The 19,865-nt window shown below is 38.3% G+C and overlaps 2 protein-coding genes across 3 annotated transcripts in view; one reads left to right on the top strand and one right to left on the bottom strand.

Moving 5' to 3' along the window:
- si:ch211-140l13.3 overlaps window positions 1-19,865 on the bottom strand; it is a 34,899-nt gene that overhangs the window by 1,678 nt on the left and 13,356 nt on the right. For both annotated transcript variants that reach the window (XM_044168984.1, XM_044168986.1), the window contains exons 4-12: window positions 11,417-11,564; window positions 11,060-11,147; window positions 9,140-10,499; window positions 7,891-7,990; window positions 7,334-7,463; window positions 4,658-4,861; window positions 1,328-1,468; window positions 1,093-1,177; window positions 3-123 (exon numbers count right to left, since the gene is read on the bottom strand). In XM_044168984.1, the coding sequence (XP_044024919.1) occupies window positions 3-123; window positions 1,093-1,177; window positions 1,328-1,468; window positions 4,658-4,861; window positions 7,334-7,463; window positions 7,891-7,990; window positions 9,140-10,499; window positions 11,060-11,147; window positions 11,417-11,564 (2,377 nt within the window). The remainder of the gene's footprint in view (window positions 1-2; window positions 124-1,092; window positions 1,178-1,327; window positions 1,469-4,657; window positions 4,862-7,333; window positions 7,464-7,890; window positions 7,991-9,139; window positions 10,500-11,059; window positions 11,148-11,416; window positions 11,565-19,865) is intronic.
- Window positions 14,205-17,847, top strand: gpr31 (G protein-coupled receptor 31). The gene is made up of 2 exons (XM_044168989.1): window positions 14,205-15,031; window positions 16,702-17,847. The coding sequence occupies exons 1-2, from the start codon at window positions 14,492-14,494 to the stop codon at window positions 17,161-17,163; spliced, it is 1,002 nt and encodes a 333-aa protein (XP_044024924.1). The 5' UTR covers window positions 14,205-14,491; the 3' UTR covers window positions 17,164-17,847.

The raw sequence follows: 19,865 nt of genomic DNA on the forward strand, positions 1-19,865 counted from the left end.
ACGGTGAAAGGCGAACGATGATGCCATCAGGGAAGATTGTCTTCTCGCTGCCGTCAGGCTCCAAATACTTTATGGTCTGGTCTGGAAATAAGATCTCTCTTTTCCCCCCAGGGTGTCGCTTCTCTGTTACAGAAGGAGACATATTACAAATGAAAGACTATACTATAAGCTGCAGTCATTTACTGGAGAGTAAACTTTTTCCATTTTCTGTTAGAGATGTTAACACAACAGTAAAATAATGTTTGTATTGTAGAGTTAATCATCAGTACTCGGGTTGCCTATGGGAACTCCTTCACCTGAAATGAATATGAGGTTTATAATGAGATTAAACTCAAGTATGAGTGAAAATATTCTTTCTATATTTATAGTCTTTCAATGCAGAAATTTAGTGTTATATGGTTTAAATGCTATTTCTTTGTTTTTTGCTAACAGACTGATGAAAACAGTCAATTTAAACCTGCAAAAACAGATTTTTTTGGCCACTTGAGTGAAGCAGAAACAACATTGACATATCATCACCTTTTAAATTGTTAGCAAACAGTTGCTTTTTACACATTCAGCAGTTATGGAGAAACATTATCATTCATTTGGAGTCGTGTTTGTGTCCATGTTTTTGGTCTCTACCAACTCCTGAATGAAATATCTGGCTCTTTAGCTGCTAAATGCTCCACTGTGTTCACCAGCTAGTCTCCAACTGTGTCTGTCTGCTGTTTGGTGCTGAGCAGGTAGTGCACAGTAAGTTTTTACAGCTTCTTCTCTGACAACAGCTTCCTGCTGCAGCTGAAAACGACGCTATGAGAGCAGTGAGAGTGAACTAAAACAGAAGAGTTGCAGCCGGACAGCTAAACAATAAGCTGAAACTCACTATAAAGCTCTGTAAAGCTGAGGGAAGCTGCAGATTCACGTGATAATTCTTTATAGGTTCATCACTTCGAGCGACCCCTTTCACATTGTTTTACGCTGTAATTTGATACATTGTTATTATAAAAATATCAATTATGGCCACTTTAAAGATGAGAAATATGTAATAGAAAACATATATAATATAAAACTCAAACCATAACAGTGCCCTGACTCGTGTGCATCTCTTACCAATCTGCCTGTTGGCGAAGTGAAGGATCTCCAGACCACTTGGGTAGGTGGTATGTGTTGTCTGTGAGCCAGCATAGTAATACACCTGTAACACACATGTGCGTGATCTTAGTGATCCAAATGAAAAATAAAGATAACAATGACAACAAAAAAAGGATCTTGCAGCTTATTAATAAGTACCCTAATACGTTTTTAAAAATAAAGGAAAGGAAACAAGGGTAGCCACAGAGCTCACCACTTTCCCATCTTCCAAAATGTGTTTCATGTCTCCATTGAAGAATGTGACTGTTTTTGTCTTCTGGTCTGCAGAAATTACTTTCCTTGTCCCGTTAGTGAAAGTCTCCAGGCTGCACCCATTAGAGAGAAGTTGTTCCATCTCGGGAGATAAAGAAATCTTCATCAGTACAAAATTGTCAACATGGTGATTATGTGTCATCCAGTTTTCGATTTAAAGTTTTTGGTGATTTAGACTCATTTCTACAAGCTACTGTAGCAGGTAACCATGTGTTTAATTACTTGTTTCTGAATTATTTTGAGGAAAATGCACATCTTTAATAGGGAAATTAAGTTTATCATGATTATTTTGTGTGTTTGTTTACTGTCATTAATATATTCTTAATATATAACACATCAGCTTGGAATTCAGTGCACCACAGTTAAATACAACAATGCACTTTGCTATGAAATATTATCCTTATTACCCCTAACAGAGATCGAATCATTGATTTATTTAAATTTCAATACTTTTTTTGACACATGGTAGTAACCCTTTAAGTGGGGAAGGTAAAATCAAGTTTGGGCTGTGTCAGAACTGGCACAGGGACCATATCGACTTGCACTGCACAAACATGTAACGAGGTCAGCCAGTGCTTTGACACCATCTTTTGTCCGTCCTCATAAATTATTGCTGGGGTGCTTAAAGACCACTTAACAGTGTATTATATACTTGAATAATCTGATACCAACAAGATTTGAGAGAGCAGACACAAAGGTGAACTCTAGAATTTCTGTACAATAGAAGCAAGCATCAAGAGTTGTAAAGTGTAAAAAACACTCTAATAACAGTGTATTCTACCATAATATATAAACTAAGAACTGATCATTAAAAGTGCAGCTTATTTCAGTGTATCTTCTGTGTTTTATGGCATTTTAGAGCCTAGTTCTAGTTCAGACAACTTTCTAACAACAACAAAATAATGAATTGGTGCTGATGTCATGCATCAAAAAACCAAATATATTTCTGAGAAATGTCAGTCTATGCATTTTAGCAAAGTGAACTAACACCTTGTATCTATCTCTAGTGTGGCTCTCATCCTTTACTGGCTGCTCTCTCCAGTAATTATCTCTTATCAGAGAAAAGTAAAACTGAGAGCCAGTAGAGGGCAGCGTTGCTTCATTTATTTCTACCAGCTAATGAAGCTACAGCAGGTCACATCAGCAGAACAACATTAAAACTGAAACCATCTCTGCCTCTGGCTCTGTATTGTACTCCATGACTGCTTATAAACAGTACCACAGACCATACAGTGATATTCTTTGTTAATAGAACAGAACAGCTGATGGAGAACAAACTGACTTGTGCACATCCACACATGTGACTTCTCCATGTAATGCAAAATACAGCTCGACATTACCCTTTGCTTGTTAGCTGACCAGTGTTTCGGGCCAGAAAATATAAAGTCGCTTTGTCGGTGATGAAAAATAGCGTAAATTAGTTTACGAAACAATGGACCTCATGCAAGAACCACTCACATATTAGATAGATTTGTTCTTATGTGGCACGTACGAGCTAAGACAAGAGAATTTGTGGACTTCACCAATTTTCTTGTACGCTGAATTTTCTCTTAGGTATAAAAGTTTCGAGTGGCCCAGAGTCATGTACAGAAAGTCTGTATTTCTTTGCACGGGAAAAAACACTAATTTGACCTAAAATCATAATGCCTTAATGTAAATGAAGTGGAGTTGGAGTTTAAATATGATACTGAAATGAACAAAAATTAAGTATATAACTTAATGCAAAATCAATATTGTCCACCAGATCACCATCATCATGGCTTGCCAATTTACTGAGAGGTTTTTTATATTTTATTATTTTTATTTCGGCACAGAAACTTTTATATTTCAGAAGTTGAAAATTCTCTCACTCTGACAGCTGCCTCAGGTCTTTCTGCAGGTCTCTGTCCAGTGTAACACGACCTGCTGTAGGCTATAAAATTCTCTCTTCTAATATCTCTATGGCTATCACATGCCTCTCACATTAGTCCTGGACCGCTTTACATTTTTTAACGTTTAACTTTATGTCGAACCATTCCCTCTTTATGCATGTCACAGTACAACACTGCTCTGATGACACGTTGCTGGCAGCTGTACTATCAATATCTGTCTAATTGTTTCGAGTCCTCTACTATGACTACTGACTCTGCTAAACTTGTCATGTTTTTGTCTGCTGATTTCCAAAACAGGACATGAAGCTCTGCAGTGTGAAAGTCTTCTTTTTACTCTTTGGTAACAATTGTGTGACTGAAACTTGCCCACACACACAGAGCAGAACAGGCAGCCTTATAAAACAAGTTTTGGGGTGTTGATTGTGGTAATGATCAAATTTCACGAACATGCACCTCCTCATGAACAGGTGACATTCATCAGTCAGAAACGAGTGATTTAAGACAAGTTTGTCCAGTTAAAGGTGGGGTATGCGATTCTAATCCAATACACGATTTGAATCACAAGCAAACCTCACAGAAAAAGAAGTTAAGGATAAGAATACAAAAATGTAAGTGTTCCACACACAGGCATTAACTCTGCAGCCTGTCCAGGAAATTTGTTTCTACTCACTTAGATGTTTTTAATATCTGTTTTCAGTAGAACAAATCTGTCACATAGCTCCTCCATCCTCTCTGCGTAACTAACAGAGTGAGTCGAACAGAGTGAGCAAAGAGTAAGACACAGTCAGGCCTCCTGCTGTTCACAGCAGGTACACTACCGTAACTACAATAAGGATTTTAGTTTTATGTTCCTACAACAGTTTTCAGTGAGGCATTAGTGATCTGTATAAAGTGTCACAGGTGGAAGACTAAAGTGACTGTGGCTGTGACTTTTATCACTGATCTACTTATCACTTCTATCCAAAATACCAACCAGCCTGCACAGTTTTATCTGCAGATTATTAACGGTGGCTGCAGTGCAAAGGCTCACACTGAGGGTGATTAAATGGACTAATGGGCCAGTAGCTTGAGTGTTTGGGCCACTATTTATCTTAATGTCAACACTTCCTTAGATATATGGTGTCAACAGAAGCAAGTCTGTGTGAGGAGTTCTGTAATTTAGCCGGAGGTATTAAGTGAAGGGTTTTGTTACACGGAGATTGACTGTACTTATTCACAACAAAAGCTTGAGATCTGCTTTCATGAAACTATACTGAAAGGGACAACAATTCAGGACAAATTAGACAACAGTTAAAAGTTTTGACAAACTATTAATAAGGATAAAATAGGGGAGATTCCATGTTGATAGGATTCATATGATTTGTGACCTGGACAGAAAAAGACCGTACAGAATATTTTACCTCCGTCTGTCCCTCCTGGTGCACAGTGTGTGTTTGTGCAGTACGTCGGCCGGCCACTGGACAGCACTGTGGCCTAACTGTGAGTTTCTTCCTCAGCTCAGAGTTTTCTCTGATCAGCTTGTCCAGCTGGTATCGAACTACAGACCAATCACTCTCTCTCTGCTTAAACTGCTGCTGAAGGGCCTCCAGCTGCTGCCTGAGGGCCTACACACACACACACACACACACACACAGTCAGAACACAAACATACAATGTGACCTTTTTCAAAAACACGCAGCTCTGTGTGTGACTCGTGGTGACTGAGTGGGAGTATGTTTGCAAATGTCTGGACAGCTTTACGCCATGATGTTTTTAACTGCTCTGCATCACACCTGAGTCTCCATCAGAAAACAGGAAATAGCTTCACGCTAATTTAAGTCAAAACAAAACTGTGGTTTGTAATCCCAAACCATCCAGGTACTCAGTTAAACCACTTTTTAGCATGTCATAGTGCAACACTTGTCTTCTTTACCACTAATTTGGGGTTCAAAATGCAAAATGATAGAATTATATTATATAAATTTTTTTTAACATTTCAAATAATTGATTTTCAACTTTTTCAGCTGGAACATATTGGAGAAAGATATATGCATATATAAATAAAACTATCGGCATCGATGCACTGTCCCTGCTCTGCTCGTTATTGACCTCACATGAATATATTCTGATTTCTGAGCTGGAAAATTGTCTAATCACATTACTGTCTAATGACAAAAATTGTTGTTAAAATTAATGAGAGTGAAAATATATATTGAATTGATTTAGTCACCATGATTGAGACATTGTTCTTATTGTTTTAGAGAGGTGCTTATTCAACTTAATGGTCATTTTGGAGGTTGTAGTTTGAACTGTATTGTGTTATACATATAAGTGTTCTGTTATTTAGCCTACCCTCATTGATATAAATGGGGTTGACAGAATAACAGACACACCTGTCAGCACAGCGCAATACAATTCAACAGCACCACAATCCTTGACCTGACCGTAAAGTTTAATCAACACCTCTCTAAACAAAAACTGAACATTACAACCTTTGTCAAGGTAGCATTTACTGCAGGACTGTTGTATTAGACTGCATTAGTTTTAGCTAGATGTACCTAATAAACTGCTGCTGAGACATTTTTAAGGTTCTTAAGGCAAATTTGATTTGTTTTTAGGGAAACAGAAATGTGGACGTGCTGATTATCTGACAGGACAAACTCTACACCTTCCTGATCTGTCAAGAATAAAAGCTGACGCCGTCTTTTCCCAGGACCCCATGATATCCAATGACATGAAAAATCTATTTCCAGCAGCTGTTGCTTTGTAATTCTAAATTATAGAACATTATACATTATAAAAGAGGAGATAATAAAGCTGAGATTGAATTACGTCTAGCGAATATACTTTAGTGAAACCATTTCTCATTTTGCTGGGGACTACTTGGAACCTTAAAAAGCACTGTGCAACCCTCTAAAGGTCTTACACCTACTGTCTTATTTCACTTTCTCTATACAAAAACACTCTCTGCACAGTACTGTGTTGGTATGTTAAGTTTCTGTGGCTGTCAAATTAGAGCTGCTTTCACCACGCCTCCTGACATTAAGTTTCAAAGCGGCAATAATAGTCGTTTCCAGTATGACGAATGAATGAATCCCATCAGAGAAAAACAGGCAGCAACTCATCCAGGTCTGCTGCAAAGGAGATATCACAAATTTCTTAACAGGAAAATATGTGCTGCATTTGTTTGTCAGAGTGTGAATAATCCAAATTGAATTTACGGAGAATCAACAGACACCTTTTTAGTTATTCAGGAAAAAAACAAAACAGTCAGATAATTACACGTAATTTCCCATTCATGCAACCATCTACACCTACATAATCTATTGTCATCCAGTGGAGGCGGGTGCAAAATCAAAGTTTCAAATTTATTTCAGACTCTTAATCCTTATATTGAAAGGCTGAAGTTGTACCTGAAAGTACTGGTATTAAAGAGCCTGTTATCTACTAAATGCAAAAGACAATGCAACAATGGTGGTACCAGTTCTGCAACATACCCTGTAAGAGTGGGCGGTATTCATGGCTCAAGGGAATACTGGAAGGAGCTTTTCAGAAATGCAGGATAGTAAATTATTATCAAGAAATGGCTCTGACACAAGTAATTGTTACACAGCAATCGTATGAGAAGGAGGAAGTTCATCTCCATCATGTCTACAAGGGAAGCCAATGATGAAGTCATGAGAAACACTGAAGCAGTTTGTTTAGCAATACTGCAGCATAATGCCAAACCAACATTTGTGCAGCTTAAGAGATATGCAGGCGTTGTTCTATCTTTTTATTAATGTCAACATCATCCCCAGAAAAGACTCAAACTAATAATGAACTTAACCTACTAACAAGTCTTGTCTGTGTTGCTACAGCCTGATATAGCTCATACTGTGCCAAAGAACTTCAGTATTGTTAAAAATGCATGAAAGAGCCATGCTGTTGCATTAAGTTACATATTACTTCATTGTGATCATCACAACAGAGGTGGACAACCATGAGTGGACCCGATCCTATTTTTTAATTGAAGCTAGTATCAAATCCGGACATTGGTCTTCTCCTAAAACGTCTGATCTGGCACAAAACCACATTTTCTCCCACCAAAAACTGACCTGAACTTCGCTGGATTCCAGTTTGTGCAGACTGTGTTGATTTCTCGTGACCTGACTCTCTTCTCTGTCAGACAGGATGTTATCTCCTTTGCAGCCCCTCCTCAGCTCATCTTTCTGATCCTGTCTTTCTCTGCATATAAAGTAACATATATAGTAACTTAGGAAATAATGCAAACTATTAGAAAAAATCTACAGAGTCTACAGTTTACTATGTTCACCATCTTAGTTTAGTTTGTTAGCATGATAAGTGCTTATTTGCACTAAACACAAAGTATAGCTGATGCTGACAGGAGTAATATATTAGTTTTGGGGGTACATAGAACATGGCAAAAGGTAGAGTAGCAGCATTTTGTCGTTTAGATTTGCATATCCGTTTGTTTGCATACATTTTGTGGGAGGAAAGAATAGATGATAAACCAGAAAGAAAGCTTAAACTGGCATTACACTTAACTGATAAAATTAAACCAACCTACTTGTTGATCAGTTAAAATAGTAGTAGATGCAATAAAAAAAAAAACCATTTTTGCATGCTATCAAAATACCACAAGCCTTTTTACCTGTGAAATCCCCATGGTGTTTGTGCCATTTTTGATTCATCAGGATCATCAGGTTTCCTTTCTGGTTTCAGTGAGTGTATGTTCAACATTTTCTGACCCCCTAGACATTAAAAAACACACAGCAGACCTTTAAGGGGCAGAATTATGGAAATAAACAGCATACTTAGAGGTTTTGTATGCTTGAAACGAACTAGATTGTACAACGTGTCGTCCGACCACATCTAAGGGCAGACTTTCAGTCAGACTTAGAGACAAGTGCTTGTCCCAATACAGTATATGCTGTTTTACATGTTTTGCACGAGTCCTCATTTCCCCAAATCTCTACAACTGAGGTGGTGAGTGCAAAATTAACATGACCCAACACACGAGTCACAATGGCCACATTTATTGGAAATACGCCAGGTTAAAATATCCAGGAATTTTCCTTTAACCTTTGGCTGACTGGACAATAAACACCCGTACCCACATGAAGTTGGTGCTGTTTCCACAGGCTTTGCATGGGGGAGTTTATTTACTGAATTTAAAACAGCTGTAGGCCATCCAGTGCTGTTACAGAGAATGTTAAGCTCTGAAATATGACAGCTAAGCTAAACTGAAAATATTAACTGTGCAACTAAACTAAACGCCAAAATATCAGTTTCAGCCTTCATATCAATGTCAGTCAAACTCTAGTGTCCCTGTGTTTTGCACAGGCTTGGTTTGCAAGTTATTTATGTATTTTAACATAGTTTTCTAACAGATGCAGTGTACTCTACATAAATACGGCAGAAAAAAATAATTTATATTCATATATCATATATATTCATATTTGAAACTCTGCATATCCCAGACCACAAGTTTCCTCACAGGATTGCCAAACTGTCAGTGCGTCATGACGGGGAGAGCCCTGTGTTTAAAGGGGATGAAAGTAGTGAATGTGATTGGCCATCATTGTCACAGCCTCCTACGCAGTCACCTATGATGCATGCTAATGTATTCTTTCTGGTCCTACCACATATCCAAGTGCGCCCCAGGCAAGCCTTACTGGACTGTGCCTTTCATGAAAATAGAGCCCTGTATGTGCTTTGACATATGGAGCCAATATAGGCTTTTCATCAATAAACAGCATGGAAGACTATTAAGTAATAAGGACTGAATCCTGGAAGGAGCACTAAAAAACAGGATTTTGAACAATTTTAAGATGCAGAGTCAATCAAAAATATCAAAAGCAGACCTGACCCCATATATATTAAATACATGTTAAAATTACCATCATGAGTTTTATCATCTCTGCTGGAGCTAGAGGAAAAGGATTGTTGCTGAGGCCCCAGTCCAGATCCAAGACTCTGGTCCGGTAGGTTTAAGTGGGAATCATGGAGGCCAAGGCAGGGAGAAGGGGATGGGAGCTTGGGAAACTGGTGACACTGGGAGGGTGGGTTATCTTCATCCTCACTGCTACTACCACTACCACTAATGTTTCTTGTAGTGGAGTGCATGGGAAATGTACTGCATTTCAGAGGTGTTGAGGCTTGACTTGTGTTGTTTGGCGCACAAAGACAAAATGCTGCTGCTGTTGTTGTAGCTTGTTTTTGACCTTCGACCCAATTTGGGCCTGTGTTGCTTCCTGGTCTTGATTTGCTGCACTGGCAGAGATCAAAATGTGTTATTGTTTCATCACAGCCTGTGGATAGAGTTTCCATGTTAAAGCTTGAGACTCTCTCCATGTGGTCGTTCATGGTCTTAAAACTAACAATAACTTCCTGATTTTTCGAGGCCCAAGGGGAAACTATGTTGTCCCTCAAAGGGGGGGAAATGTTGAAATGTTGCACTAAATTTGATTCATGCACAGCGCTGGGATGTTTGGGTGTCCAGACATGTGTGTTGTGCTGCTGCAGGGATTGTTCCCATTGATCCTCTGAGGTGGCACCAGATGAGCTCACAGCCATATTTCTATAAGGTGCTGTGAATTCAAACTGACCTTTCACCTCGTCTTCGTCAATTTTTCCTGCAGTTCCACCCATTTCTTGGTGCCTCACCCTTTTATCGCTGAAAGACTTGCTAACAGAGGCTGTCGGCTTAGAGAGTGATTGATTAATTCTGCATTCTGTCTCTCTTGAATGAGGGTTATCACTGTTCTCTTTTTCTTCCAAATGGGATTTCTCTCTGGACTTGTTTCTTTCTTGTAAATGGCAAACTTTCTCTTCTCTTTCTGTTGTTGTAGGAATATCAGTGATCTCTTTTAATTGGAAAGGCGGAGTTTCAGGTTGGGGCAGGAGAGGAGTGTTGAAGTAAGTTTGTTCTTGGCGGCAGACCAGGGAAACGACCTCAGCCTGTGCCTGGATCTCTGTTTGTAAAGTCCCAAACTCTCGGCTATGCTCAGGCTGAAAGGTCAGAGATTGGAAGGTTTCAAGCTGTGTTCCTTCTTCTTTAAAGAACATAGATGGGGCAGAGGAGTGCCTCTGGATGCCAGAGGTTAACTTCTTGCTGGGCTGCTGCGGGCTGAGGGAAGCCCTCCTCTGGACCTCCTGCTGGTCAGTGACCTTGAAATTATTTCTGTCCATTCTGGATATGCCCTCACCCTCCCGCAAGAAGTAACGTCTCTCTGTGGACCTCATCATCCCACTGAGGTTCTGAAAAATAAAGATTAAAGAAAAATTGTTCATGTTGACATTTAATAGAATGCATTCAGTGTTCCTAGAGTCAGAGGTTTTCTGCCCAATTGGTCTACTTTTTATTTGATTGGATGGGTAAAAATTGTTTTCGGCAGCTTGTGATAATTTTTTTTGCCAATGAAAAGTTAGGCTACATTCTAATGGATCGGCCCCTCCTCTACTCCAATTAATATGATTGAGATTACAATTAAATGACATTTCAGTTCATTACAACACGAGTGAAAATGTTTTTCCTATTCATATTATTATTCGGTTATGTGATGAAAATCTTGTAAAAGCTGTTATATTTGACTTTTTATGTTTAATGTACTGTTATCCAAAATAATGCAAATGTGAACATTTATCCTGTGATATAAATAATTCTTTGTGTTTGAGGTTTGGTGATTTGATATGTTTTGTTGTCTATTATGTACCTTAAGGCCATCTAAGTGGTGTCTAATCTGCCAATTGTCCTACAGTACTACAGGACACTATGCCGCAGTAAACTACTGTATATAATATACTACTATGTAATATACCTGCAGCTGTTTTGGCTCAGAGATTTCATGCGTTTCCAGCTGCACCTCTACACACTCCCTGAAGGTTTCGTTCTCCCTCACAGCAGATCTGATCAGCGTTGGTACCCAGACAGAAAAAAGAGAACAATTATATTTGGTAAATAAGGAAAATACTAAATAATATCAAAGTAGATTAGTTAAAAATTATAAAATATTCCTGTAAGCAAAACATCTGCTATGCAGTGTCAGTAGAGTTAAGCCAAAAAAGAAGTGGCACACAATGTTCTGCCATAAATTAATCTCAGATGTGCAGTCCCAGTAGGTTTACAAGTAACACCCCAAAAAACCTCCAGAGCTGTAGGCCAGCCATCTAGGTACCTGTCTTCAGGGTTAGCAGGCAGGATGTTCCGCACTCCAGAGGGACTGACTGGGTCCTGGTCTCCATCTCTGTGTACAGTCTGGTCAGTCCCTGTGATGATAGGTAAGTGTCTCTGCTCTGCTGTATCTTTTTTGGCTCTAAATGCATCTGAGTGGGAGACAACAGGGCAGGATGAACTTTAATATTCAGTATATAATGAAGATAAATCAGAAAGGAGTGAATCTGCAGGATAGGAGGTGGAGGAAAGCTTCACTGTGTGCAAGCTGGAGGCCAAAAGCATTTGACTGGATGAACGCCAAACATCTCAGCCTACTGTGAGATAGTATGGATGAAAGTGAGAAAACTCTACACCACTGTGAGTTATAGCAGCAAGTACAATTTTACAGTAAGTGTTACTGGAGTCACATGTTGGCTTGACAATCTGAGTACAGTAGTCTGATTGTTAATCTGTCTGACAGGCTGCAAAGCTACACTTCTCAGAGTCCTGCTGGATTCAAACACTCACAATAAACAAGCCATGATCACATGTTGCATTAGGTTAATAATCACTGTTCATTTCATGGTAATAATTTATTTTAGGTTTTGCATAAATCATGTGTTTCAACACCATAAGCTTACCTGTATTCCCTTGTAATATTGCATTTTAATTAAGCTGGTTAGACAAAATGATTTTTCATTTTAATAGTACATGTTGTGTTCAAGAAAGTAAATATTCAGTTTTTTGTCCTTAATATTTCTTTAAAAAACAACAACAGTCATTTTATCTAAGCGCAGAATGATTGACAGAATGAAACTTTGGAATGGCATCTGTAGACACTAATTTTTGCAGCAACATGAAACTAAACATCTAGGTATGTGACGTGTTATGAGCCAACTTTGCCAATTAAAATCTGAAAGCACAGAACTAGAGGGCAACACTGTCATGGTTTTGGGTTTAAGCTCAGTCATTTCCAGTTTTATTTTGAAATAGTCTCTTCCCTCATGTGTCTTTTAGTTTTGCTTCCTGTCTTTGACTGCTTTGATTGTTTTCACCTGTGTCTTGATCAGTTTCACCTGTGTCTAGTTGTCTCCCCTAGCTGTGTGTATTTAAGTCTGTCTTCGTTTGTTCTGTGTTAGATTGTGGTTGTGCTTATGTTAAGCTTCCTGACCATAGTTTTCTGTATTTATGCTCTATTTCTTGTAGACTTTGCTGTTTCTGTTTTTAGACCTGTTTGCCTCTTTTGGATTGCTTACCTGGTTGTGACCACTGCCTGTAACCTGAGTAAGCCTTGTACATTTCATTAAAAAATGTTGAACTGAACCTGCTCTGTCTGTGTTTGGGTCCTCTCCCTTTAAAAATGATACAAAACATTATATTGAATATAAGTGAGAATGAGCTGTGATTTGCTAAACTTGGAACAACCTACACTCTTAAATGATTTCTGGGCTCATCTGTGTGGTAGCAAGAATACACTTTGTTGACACTGAAAAAAATATTACAGCACTGTACATACAAATCACAATATCCATAGCAAAATATACATACTTCCCATAATAAGAGGTAACCATAAAAAAATGGCTACTATTTGTGTGAAAATGGGGAATAGTGTTAAAATATGACATGAAATGGCCCTATTACCAATCCTGATGATGAAACTAATCCTCCAGGTAGCTTGCAGTCTTGCAGTAGCTACCAAGGGCCAGCAGAGCAGATTGCTGGGCTTTACTTACACCAAGACTGCTCCTTGATCATCTGCAAAGTTGACTGAGTAACCCAATATACAATTAAACCATTGTCTGAGGAGGGAGTACATGGTAAGGAGGGGAGGTCAGTTTTAAAAAGTGAAGAGGGGTGACAAACACGACACTCATCTGACAAGGTCAAGTCTAAGACAAGAGATTAAATCAAGGATTCTAGTCACTCAGTATAAACCTAGCTACCAGATCAAAGCTAATTTAGGCATAAATCCTCTCTAGCAATAAAGCAACAGAATAGACACAAAAGTATTGTAGTGTTCAGTGCTTTCACCTAATCTGGTGTAAAAGCGACTTTTAAATCATGAACCAGATCTGGAAAGAGGTCACGTCCTCTCCATTTCTCTAAAATGTGTCCCAGCAGAAAGTCTGATTCTTAATGTCTCTACTTGTAGCTGAAGTACAGAAGGAGTTTGAGTTGAGGCCTAGGTTAAACCCCCTCCCTTAGGACGCAAAATTCCAAGCAAGCTCATTTACTTGCCCTTACATAGTAGAAAACTTTGACAGCAGCCATGTCCATCTCTTCGTGCCTACATGCAAATCTATCATCAATTCCCAGGGAGCCACATCTGTGTAGTCTAAGGATAATTTGTCTCTGAATATCCCATTTTAACATTCTTACAGTTTTAAACGGTGACACTGAGCCAGTGCGGAGCTAAGCCATTCAAAAGCTGTGCAGTGAAATATTTCCATAACGTTTTTTCAAGTCATGTCAGCCTGTGCAAACAGTATCTGACTGTTTTGACTTGGTTCACACAGGGGCATATCAGGGCTTAAAACGGCATTCAGACATTTGATCAAATTTTATCATTAAAAATCTCTGCACCTTGGTGATTAGTTTGATGTTTAACCAATCTTAGTTTCATTTTAACAAAAAGAATTGCATGATTTGTATTAAATATTACAGGCTGGTCTTGGTCCTTGAAAGCACTATTGGCCAAACAGTGGAAAAGGAGCTGCTGACTCATCTCCTCAGGCAATAAGGCGGAGCTACGAGTACAAGGCTGAACAGCAAGGCAAACTCAAAGAAGCCGCCTACCATTCGTTCTGCACACTGAGAGAATTACTTCCAGACCTGGTACTGACTCTCACAAAACAGAATATAAAACCTGAATGACTTTTGAAACCAGAAACACACACAAGGACTGAAAGAATTTAAAAGAGGATTACAAATGAAGACACTGAAGAAACTTGTTTGGCGGGTATTTTTTTATATTTGTATGGTGAGACTTGATTTCCTCATCAGTTTAGAAAAGAAAACTTTGCTCTATACATGTAGGACAGAATTTTATTTCTAGCTTATATTTTGCACATTCCCTGACAAGTGTTTGACAGTTCAAATGGCAACCAATGGGTCTACTTACCAACTTATTGAGGACTGCGAAGCCACAAACATGGCACTGTATAAATTCTATGCAGCTGTCATGATTGTGATTTTCATCTTGGCTTTGCCTCTGAATGTATCTGTCCTCCACCTCTTCATATTCAAGCTGAAATTCTGGAAATCCAACACCAACAATATCTTCCTTTTCAACCTGGTATTGGCTGACATTCTCCTGCTCTTCTGTTTGCCCATAAAGGCATACACTTTCATCCAAGGAGAGAGGAGGAGTGGGAACGACACAGTTTGCAAAGCTATGCTCTTCATGTTGTTTTTAAACCGAGGAGCCAGCATTGCCTTCCTGACAGTGACTTCCATTGATCGATATTTTAATGTGGTACATGCTGGTCGAAAGAATCTCCTAAGAGCTCTCAAGAAATCTCCTCAGATCTCTATCCTCATCTGGCTGCTTCTTCTGCCGCTCACCATTCCCACCATGCTCAAGAACTTTGATTGCTGCAACAGCCACAAAAACGATAAAGACGATACCTTGATTAAGGTAATGTGTAATTTGTGTAAATTGTCACTATGCATCTCTCTTCCAAGTTTAGTTTGTTATTGGTAGGTTTTCAGTATCAGTCCCAAAAATCTGGTATATATAATGAAATGAGAAGTAATCACAAAGCATTTAAGCAACAAATTATTCATCCTGAACCGTTCTGCTTTACTTCATTTTGTAAGGGTGTGTTCATGACAGATGTTTTCCTCACTTAAGAGCTGTCAGTTGTGAGCATGTGGCAAAACAATGCAGAGTGAGTTTTTATGTCACTGCTGACAACACAAGCTGCATCATTCTCATTAACACAATACACAGTTCACACACAATTATTTTGTGCAATCAGTTACTCAGCCTGAAGTAACAGAGAGAATAATGATGTTAAATAATAATATGACTGCATTTATGTGACTAAGGGGATGAGAGGCCTAATCAGAAATTAAGAATGTGGGACTATCTAATCCAAGAGCTCCACTTAGAGCCTGTTTCCAGAGCTATTGCACTGACACACGTTTGCATTAGCACACAGCATTGCTAAAGTTGAGACATATTAAACCTTGACTGTGTCAAACTGCACCACATGACAGGGCCACAGTTTGCTCAAACCAAAATATTAATATTCTCCAAAAAAGCTGATATTTATTCACTGTGTACTACACCTTATATAAGAGTCTATGCACGACAAGGTGCCCCATTATGAGAAGATAGTGGATTAAATGGAAGCATGTCTATTAGGACACCTCAGACTGCATTATTGTGTTTATACCATGGCCATTTACTAGACAGAGGTGGTGTTTAAATCTTCATCCGTTGTTTGCAGTCAGTTTAATTCATGGTTAGTTTCACTGGTAAATTAACTGGTAGATTGAAGCACAAATACTGTTGCCTGCTTTTACATATACTGGCCAGTGGTGAAAAGTAAAGGAAGTGGATGATTAAGTCATGTTTTGAAGTACAATTTTGAAGTATAATTTTCATTTTATTTTACTTGTATTCCAATACATTTCAGAGGGAAACATTGTACTTTTTACTCCACTTGATTTATTTGACAGTTGTAGTTACTACTTACTTTACAGATTAAGTTACGACAAATACATTTTATGTTAAAAAAAAAAAAAACATACGATAGGCTTATAAAATAAAATACAATACATTGGTAACGATTAATCCAGTGGTTTTCAACCTTTTTGGCTTGTGACCCCTTACAAAAAAGTATCATCTACTTGGGACCATTTGTCATGTTTCAGATGTGTTGGCAGTTTAACCAAAGAGACCTCCCTTCCAAACTTAACAGATGGTTTAATTTAAATAACAGTTTGAAGCCTAAAGAGGACAAATATTCAGTATTTCACAAACAAGCAAAGATTAGAGAAAAGTCCAAAAAAAAGAACTTTATTTTTTCTTCTTTCCTCTCCAATTAATCATCTCACAACCCCTCAAGTTTATCTTGTGAGCAGTTGGAAGGGGCCCGACCATCAGGTTGGAAACCACAGGACTAAACTACCAAACTGGTAGTTAAGGTAGTTAAAACTAGCTCCACGCCAACCTGCAACAACAATAACAGGCTACTTACACATTGATGCATCAGTCTTAATCTAATGTCATAATCAGTCCAAAGGGGAGAATTAGTTGTTGCTGTATGACAATTAAATTGATCCTTTTTCTGGTTTAAGGATGTGGTGGACAGCATGCGAGAAGTGGTCTTCTTTACCCAGATTCTCATTCCCTTCGTCATCCTGATCTACTGCACAGTGCACATCGTCAACCGGCTCAGGAAGAAAACAGTTGGGGATATTACCAAGCTGAAGAGAGCAGTCTTTTTGGTGACCTCTGTCATGGTGGTCTTCTCCTTCTGCTTCCTCCCCTGCACCATCGCCAGGATGGTTCTGCTGATCGCCCGGGTCCAAGAGTGGAGTGAATCCTACCAGGAAAAAGCTGCTGTGGCCTTTGACGGCCTCATGGTCCTCTCCTACATGGACTGTCTACTGGATCCGCTGGTCTACTGCTTCTGTAGCACCAAGTTTAAAGCTCTTTATCTCTCTAATTATTTCCCATTCTTAGTCAAAGAAGGGTCAGGGCCGTTAGACAGCTCAACAGGAAACACATCACATCCTCCACACAATAATGTCATTTGAAATTCATGGAGAACGGAGGATGGATGGCTACTGTACAGTGTGTGGTTTCTCTAGGTGGTGACAGCAGAATGAGTGGTTAAGATTCCTTTGTGTTAAAGGCCAAAAAAGAACAGGAATCGTATCTGTCGAATCATACCAATCTCACACAACCTTTATCCAAGCTTCCACAGTCAAACTAACATCCGTGTTTAAGGCTCAGAAAATATAACCATGTCACCCGAATGTATTGTCAAATACATTTTCTATGAAGCTGTAGATAGTGAGAAATTCCAAACTAAAGGGAAACAAGGTTTTACAGAAATCACTGACAGTATTTACTAATATGGATTCCTTAAGCAGGGGTATTAAATGTGTACATGTAACTGACCCCAAATAGATGCATATTAGGCTATGTTCAGACCCCCATTAGACTTCCTAAATCCTAAAGGCCCATACAGGAAACTGATCATTAATGTTGATTTAATATTGAATTTTAGAACTGTTTATATTGTATGTCGAAAGAGATGGGTATAATTATACTGTACATATTTTCTGTCCGGGATAATTCCTTGTAAATTAATTTATAATAAAATTACAGTTAACTGTCCATCATTATGTTGGGGACCCCTTCACAAACTCCTGGTGATTTGAAGATCCCACTTTGACAACCATTAGTCCAGCACACAAAACTACATGCCTCAAAAATGTATAAAATAAAATATAAATAATGAATCATGCCTTTAACCAGACTAAACGATACTTTACTTAGACTTCTTCACATAAGTCACCTGGATGGTCTCATAAATAGTAATAATATAATGAGTCAGGGTATGTATGTTTTTCACTGTCTGGCTATAAATAGATTACTCATCATCCAGCTGGGTCTGGTGATTCTGGGTTTAATTACATGTTAATTAACTCATCTGTGTGTTAAAGATGCATCATTGTGCATCACAAAATACGTCAGTCCTTTGTATTTGTCACAGCATTGTTTGAAATGGTGAGACACTGCAACAATACAATGAGACAGTTGTGCTGTTGAATATTAGGTAATTTTCTTGTCAAGTTGAACTTATAATATCTAATTAATGACTACAAGTGGAAACAACTGAAGAAAACCCTCCTTGGGTATAATAAGAGTTTGAGAAAAAAGCAGCTACTCCTGATGAATTGGTAAATCAAGAAAACAACAGAAAGAGGGGAAGAAGATCCGCAGCTCTACAGCTTTGTAGGAGATTTAAATACCTTTTATTAACGTGGATACATGATTAAAAACAAGACCGATGCGTATTGACCAGTCAACATGTGAAAATGTGACCAACAACATTTGGCTCTGCAAATGTCACATCTGCACAACTGACAAATATTTACAGAGTATGTGGAGGAACACATACCATACACAGGTCATATATAGTATGACCTTAATTAAGACAATGTCAGACTTCACAAACACAATCTTAACACCCTGCAGTGGTGTTTTTGTATGCTTTGTCAGTCAGTTGTGTAGATTTGACCTGAGCAGAGCTGCATGTTCACATTTTTATGTGTTCACAGTATATATCATTTATTTGTCTGTGACTCTGTTGTACAGTCAATACATATGCTTCATTCTTGTTTTTAATTTTGCATCCACATTGATAAAGTACAAAGTATATCTGTAAATGTACCAATAAGCCCAATTACAAGTAGGACATTGGTCTTAGCTGTATTAGCATTATTAAATGATAATGGTGTTATAATAATTTCAGGTTTATATCACTCCATAAAACAGTTTCTGTGTAATAGAAGGAATTATGGGTGCAAACATCTTCTGAATTCGTATGAGTTATATATAAGACATTTACATAATGTGTTTCTGTAACTATGTTTTTTATTTTTTTTATTTTGTTTTAAGTGTCCCAATAAATGCTTTAGATATCATACCCCCAAGACATGATAACCCATCACTGTATTGAGTGAAGTTGTCAATAGGAATGTACGTCATTTTGGTAACAGAAATGTATAATAGAGCAGGGATCACATTCAGAGACTGACACATTTTATAACTCTGTTTTACATGTGGCATTGTGTAAATACTTGCCTTGTCTTTTATGTGTTTTTACTACTGCTGCAATATGTAAATGTAAATATATTTTTTATCTTTGAGTACATTTCTGCTGACTGATCCTTCATATTCCTTCTGGTCAGAAAATTATGTTGATGAAAAACTTGAAACTGAAATATCTTCACTTACTGAACATTCATTTAACGGCCTGAACTCATTTCAAGCTTGGTCTCCAAGAGCAAACCTGAGCTGATTAGAACGCCGCTGTCACACAAAAATTCCCATGATATTCAGATATGAGTCAACATGCATTTTAGCAATCCTGAAACTTCTGTCCTGGGATAAAGAGTGGCCATGGTTTTGACTCTATTGTGTCTGAAAAGCTCCATTAGGGAAGAGAGTGTTTAAGCAAAGCTACAAAGCCCTGGCCTGTACATTTGTGGCTCCAAATGATATCAAAGAGGTAAATGTTTGAAACACTTGCACTTCACTCACCATAAAATCTGTACTTCAGTAAACTGCAACTCACAACATGTTGGTCTTATAACCAATCACAAAAGGTAACGAAAAAAAGGAAGCTAAAGAGATGAAAATGAGCTTATAGCTAACTCTGGTATAGCTAAGAAGCTGTGCACTGTCCCTGTTCAATACATAAAATAAAAGATCTAACACTGGTGCT

The sequence above is a fragment of the Siniperca chuatsi genome, linkage group LG16, assembly GCF_020085105.1.
Source record: "Siniperca chuatsi isolate FFG_IHB_CAS linkage group LG16, ASM2008510v1, whole genome shotgun sequence".
In the NCBI taxonomy this organism is placed as follows: domain Eukaryota; kingdom Metazoa; phylum Chordata; class Actinopteri; order Centrarchiformes; family Sinipercidae; genus Siniperca; species Siniperca chuatsi.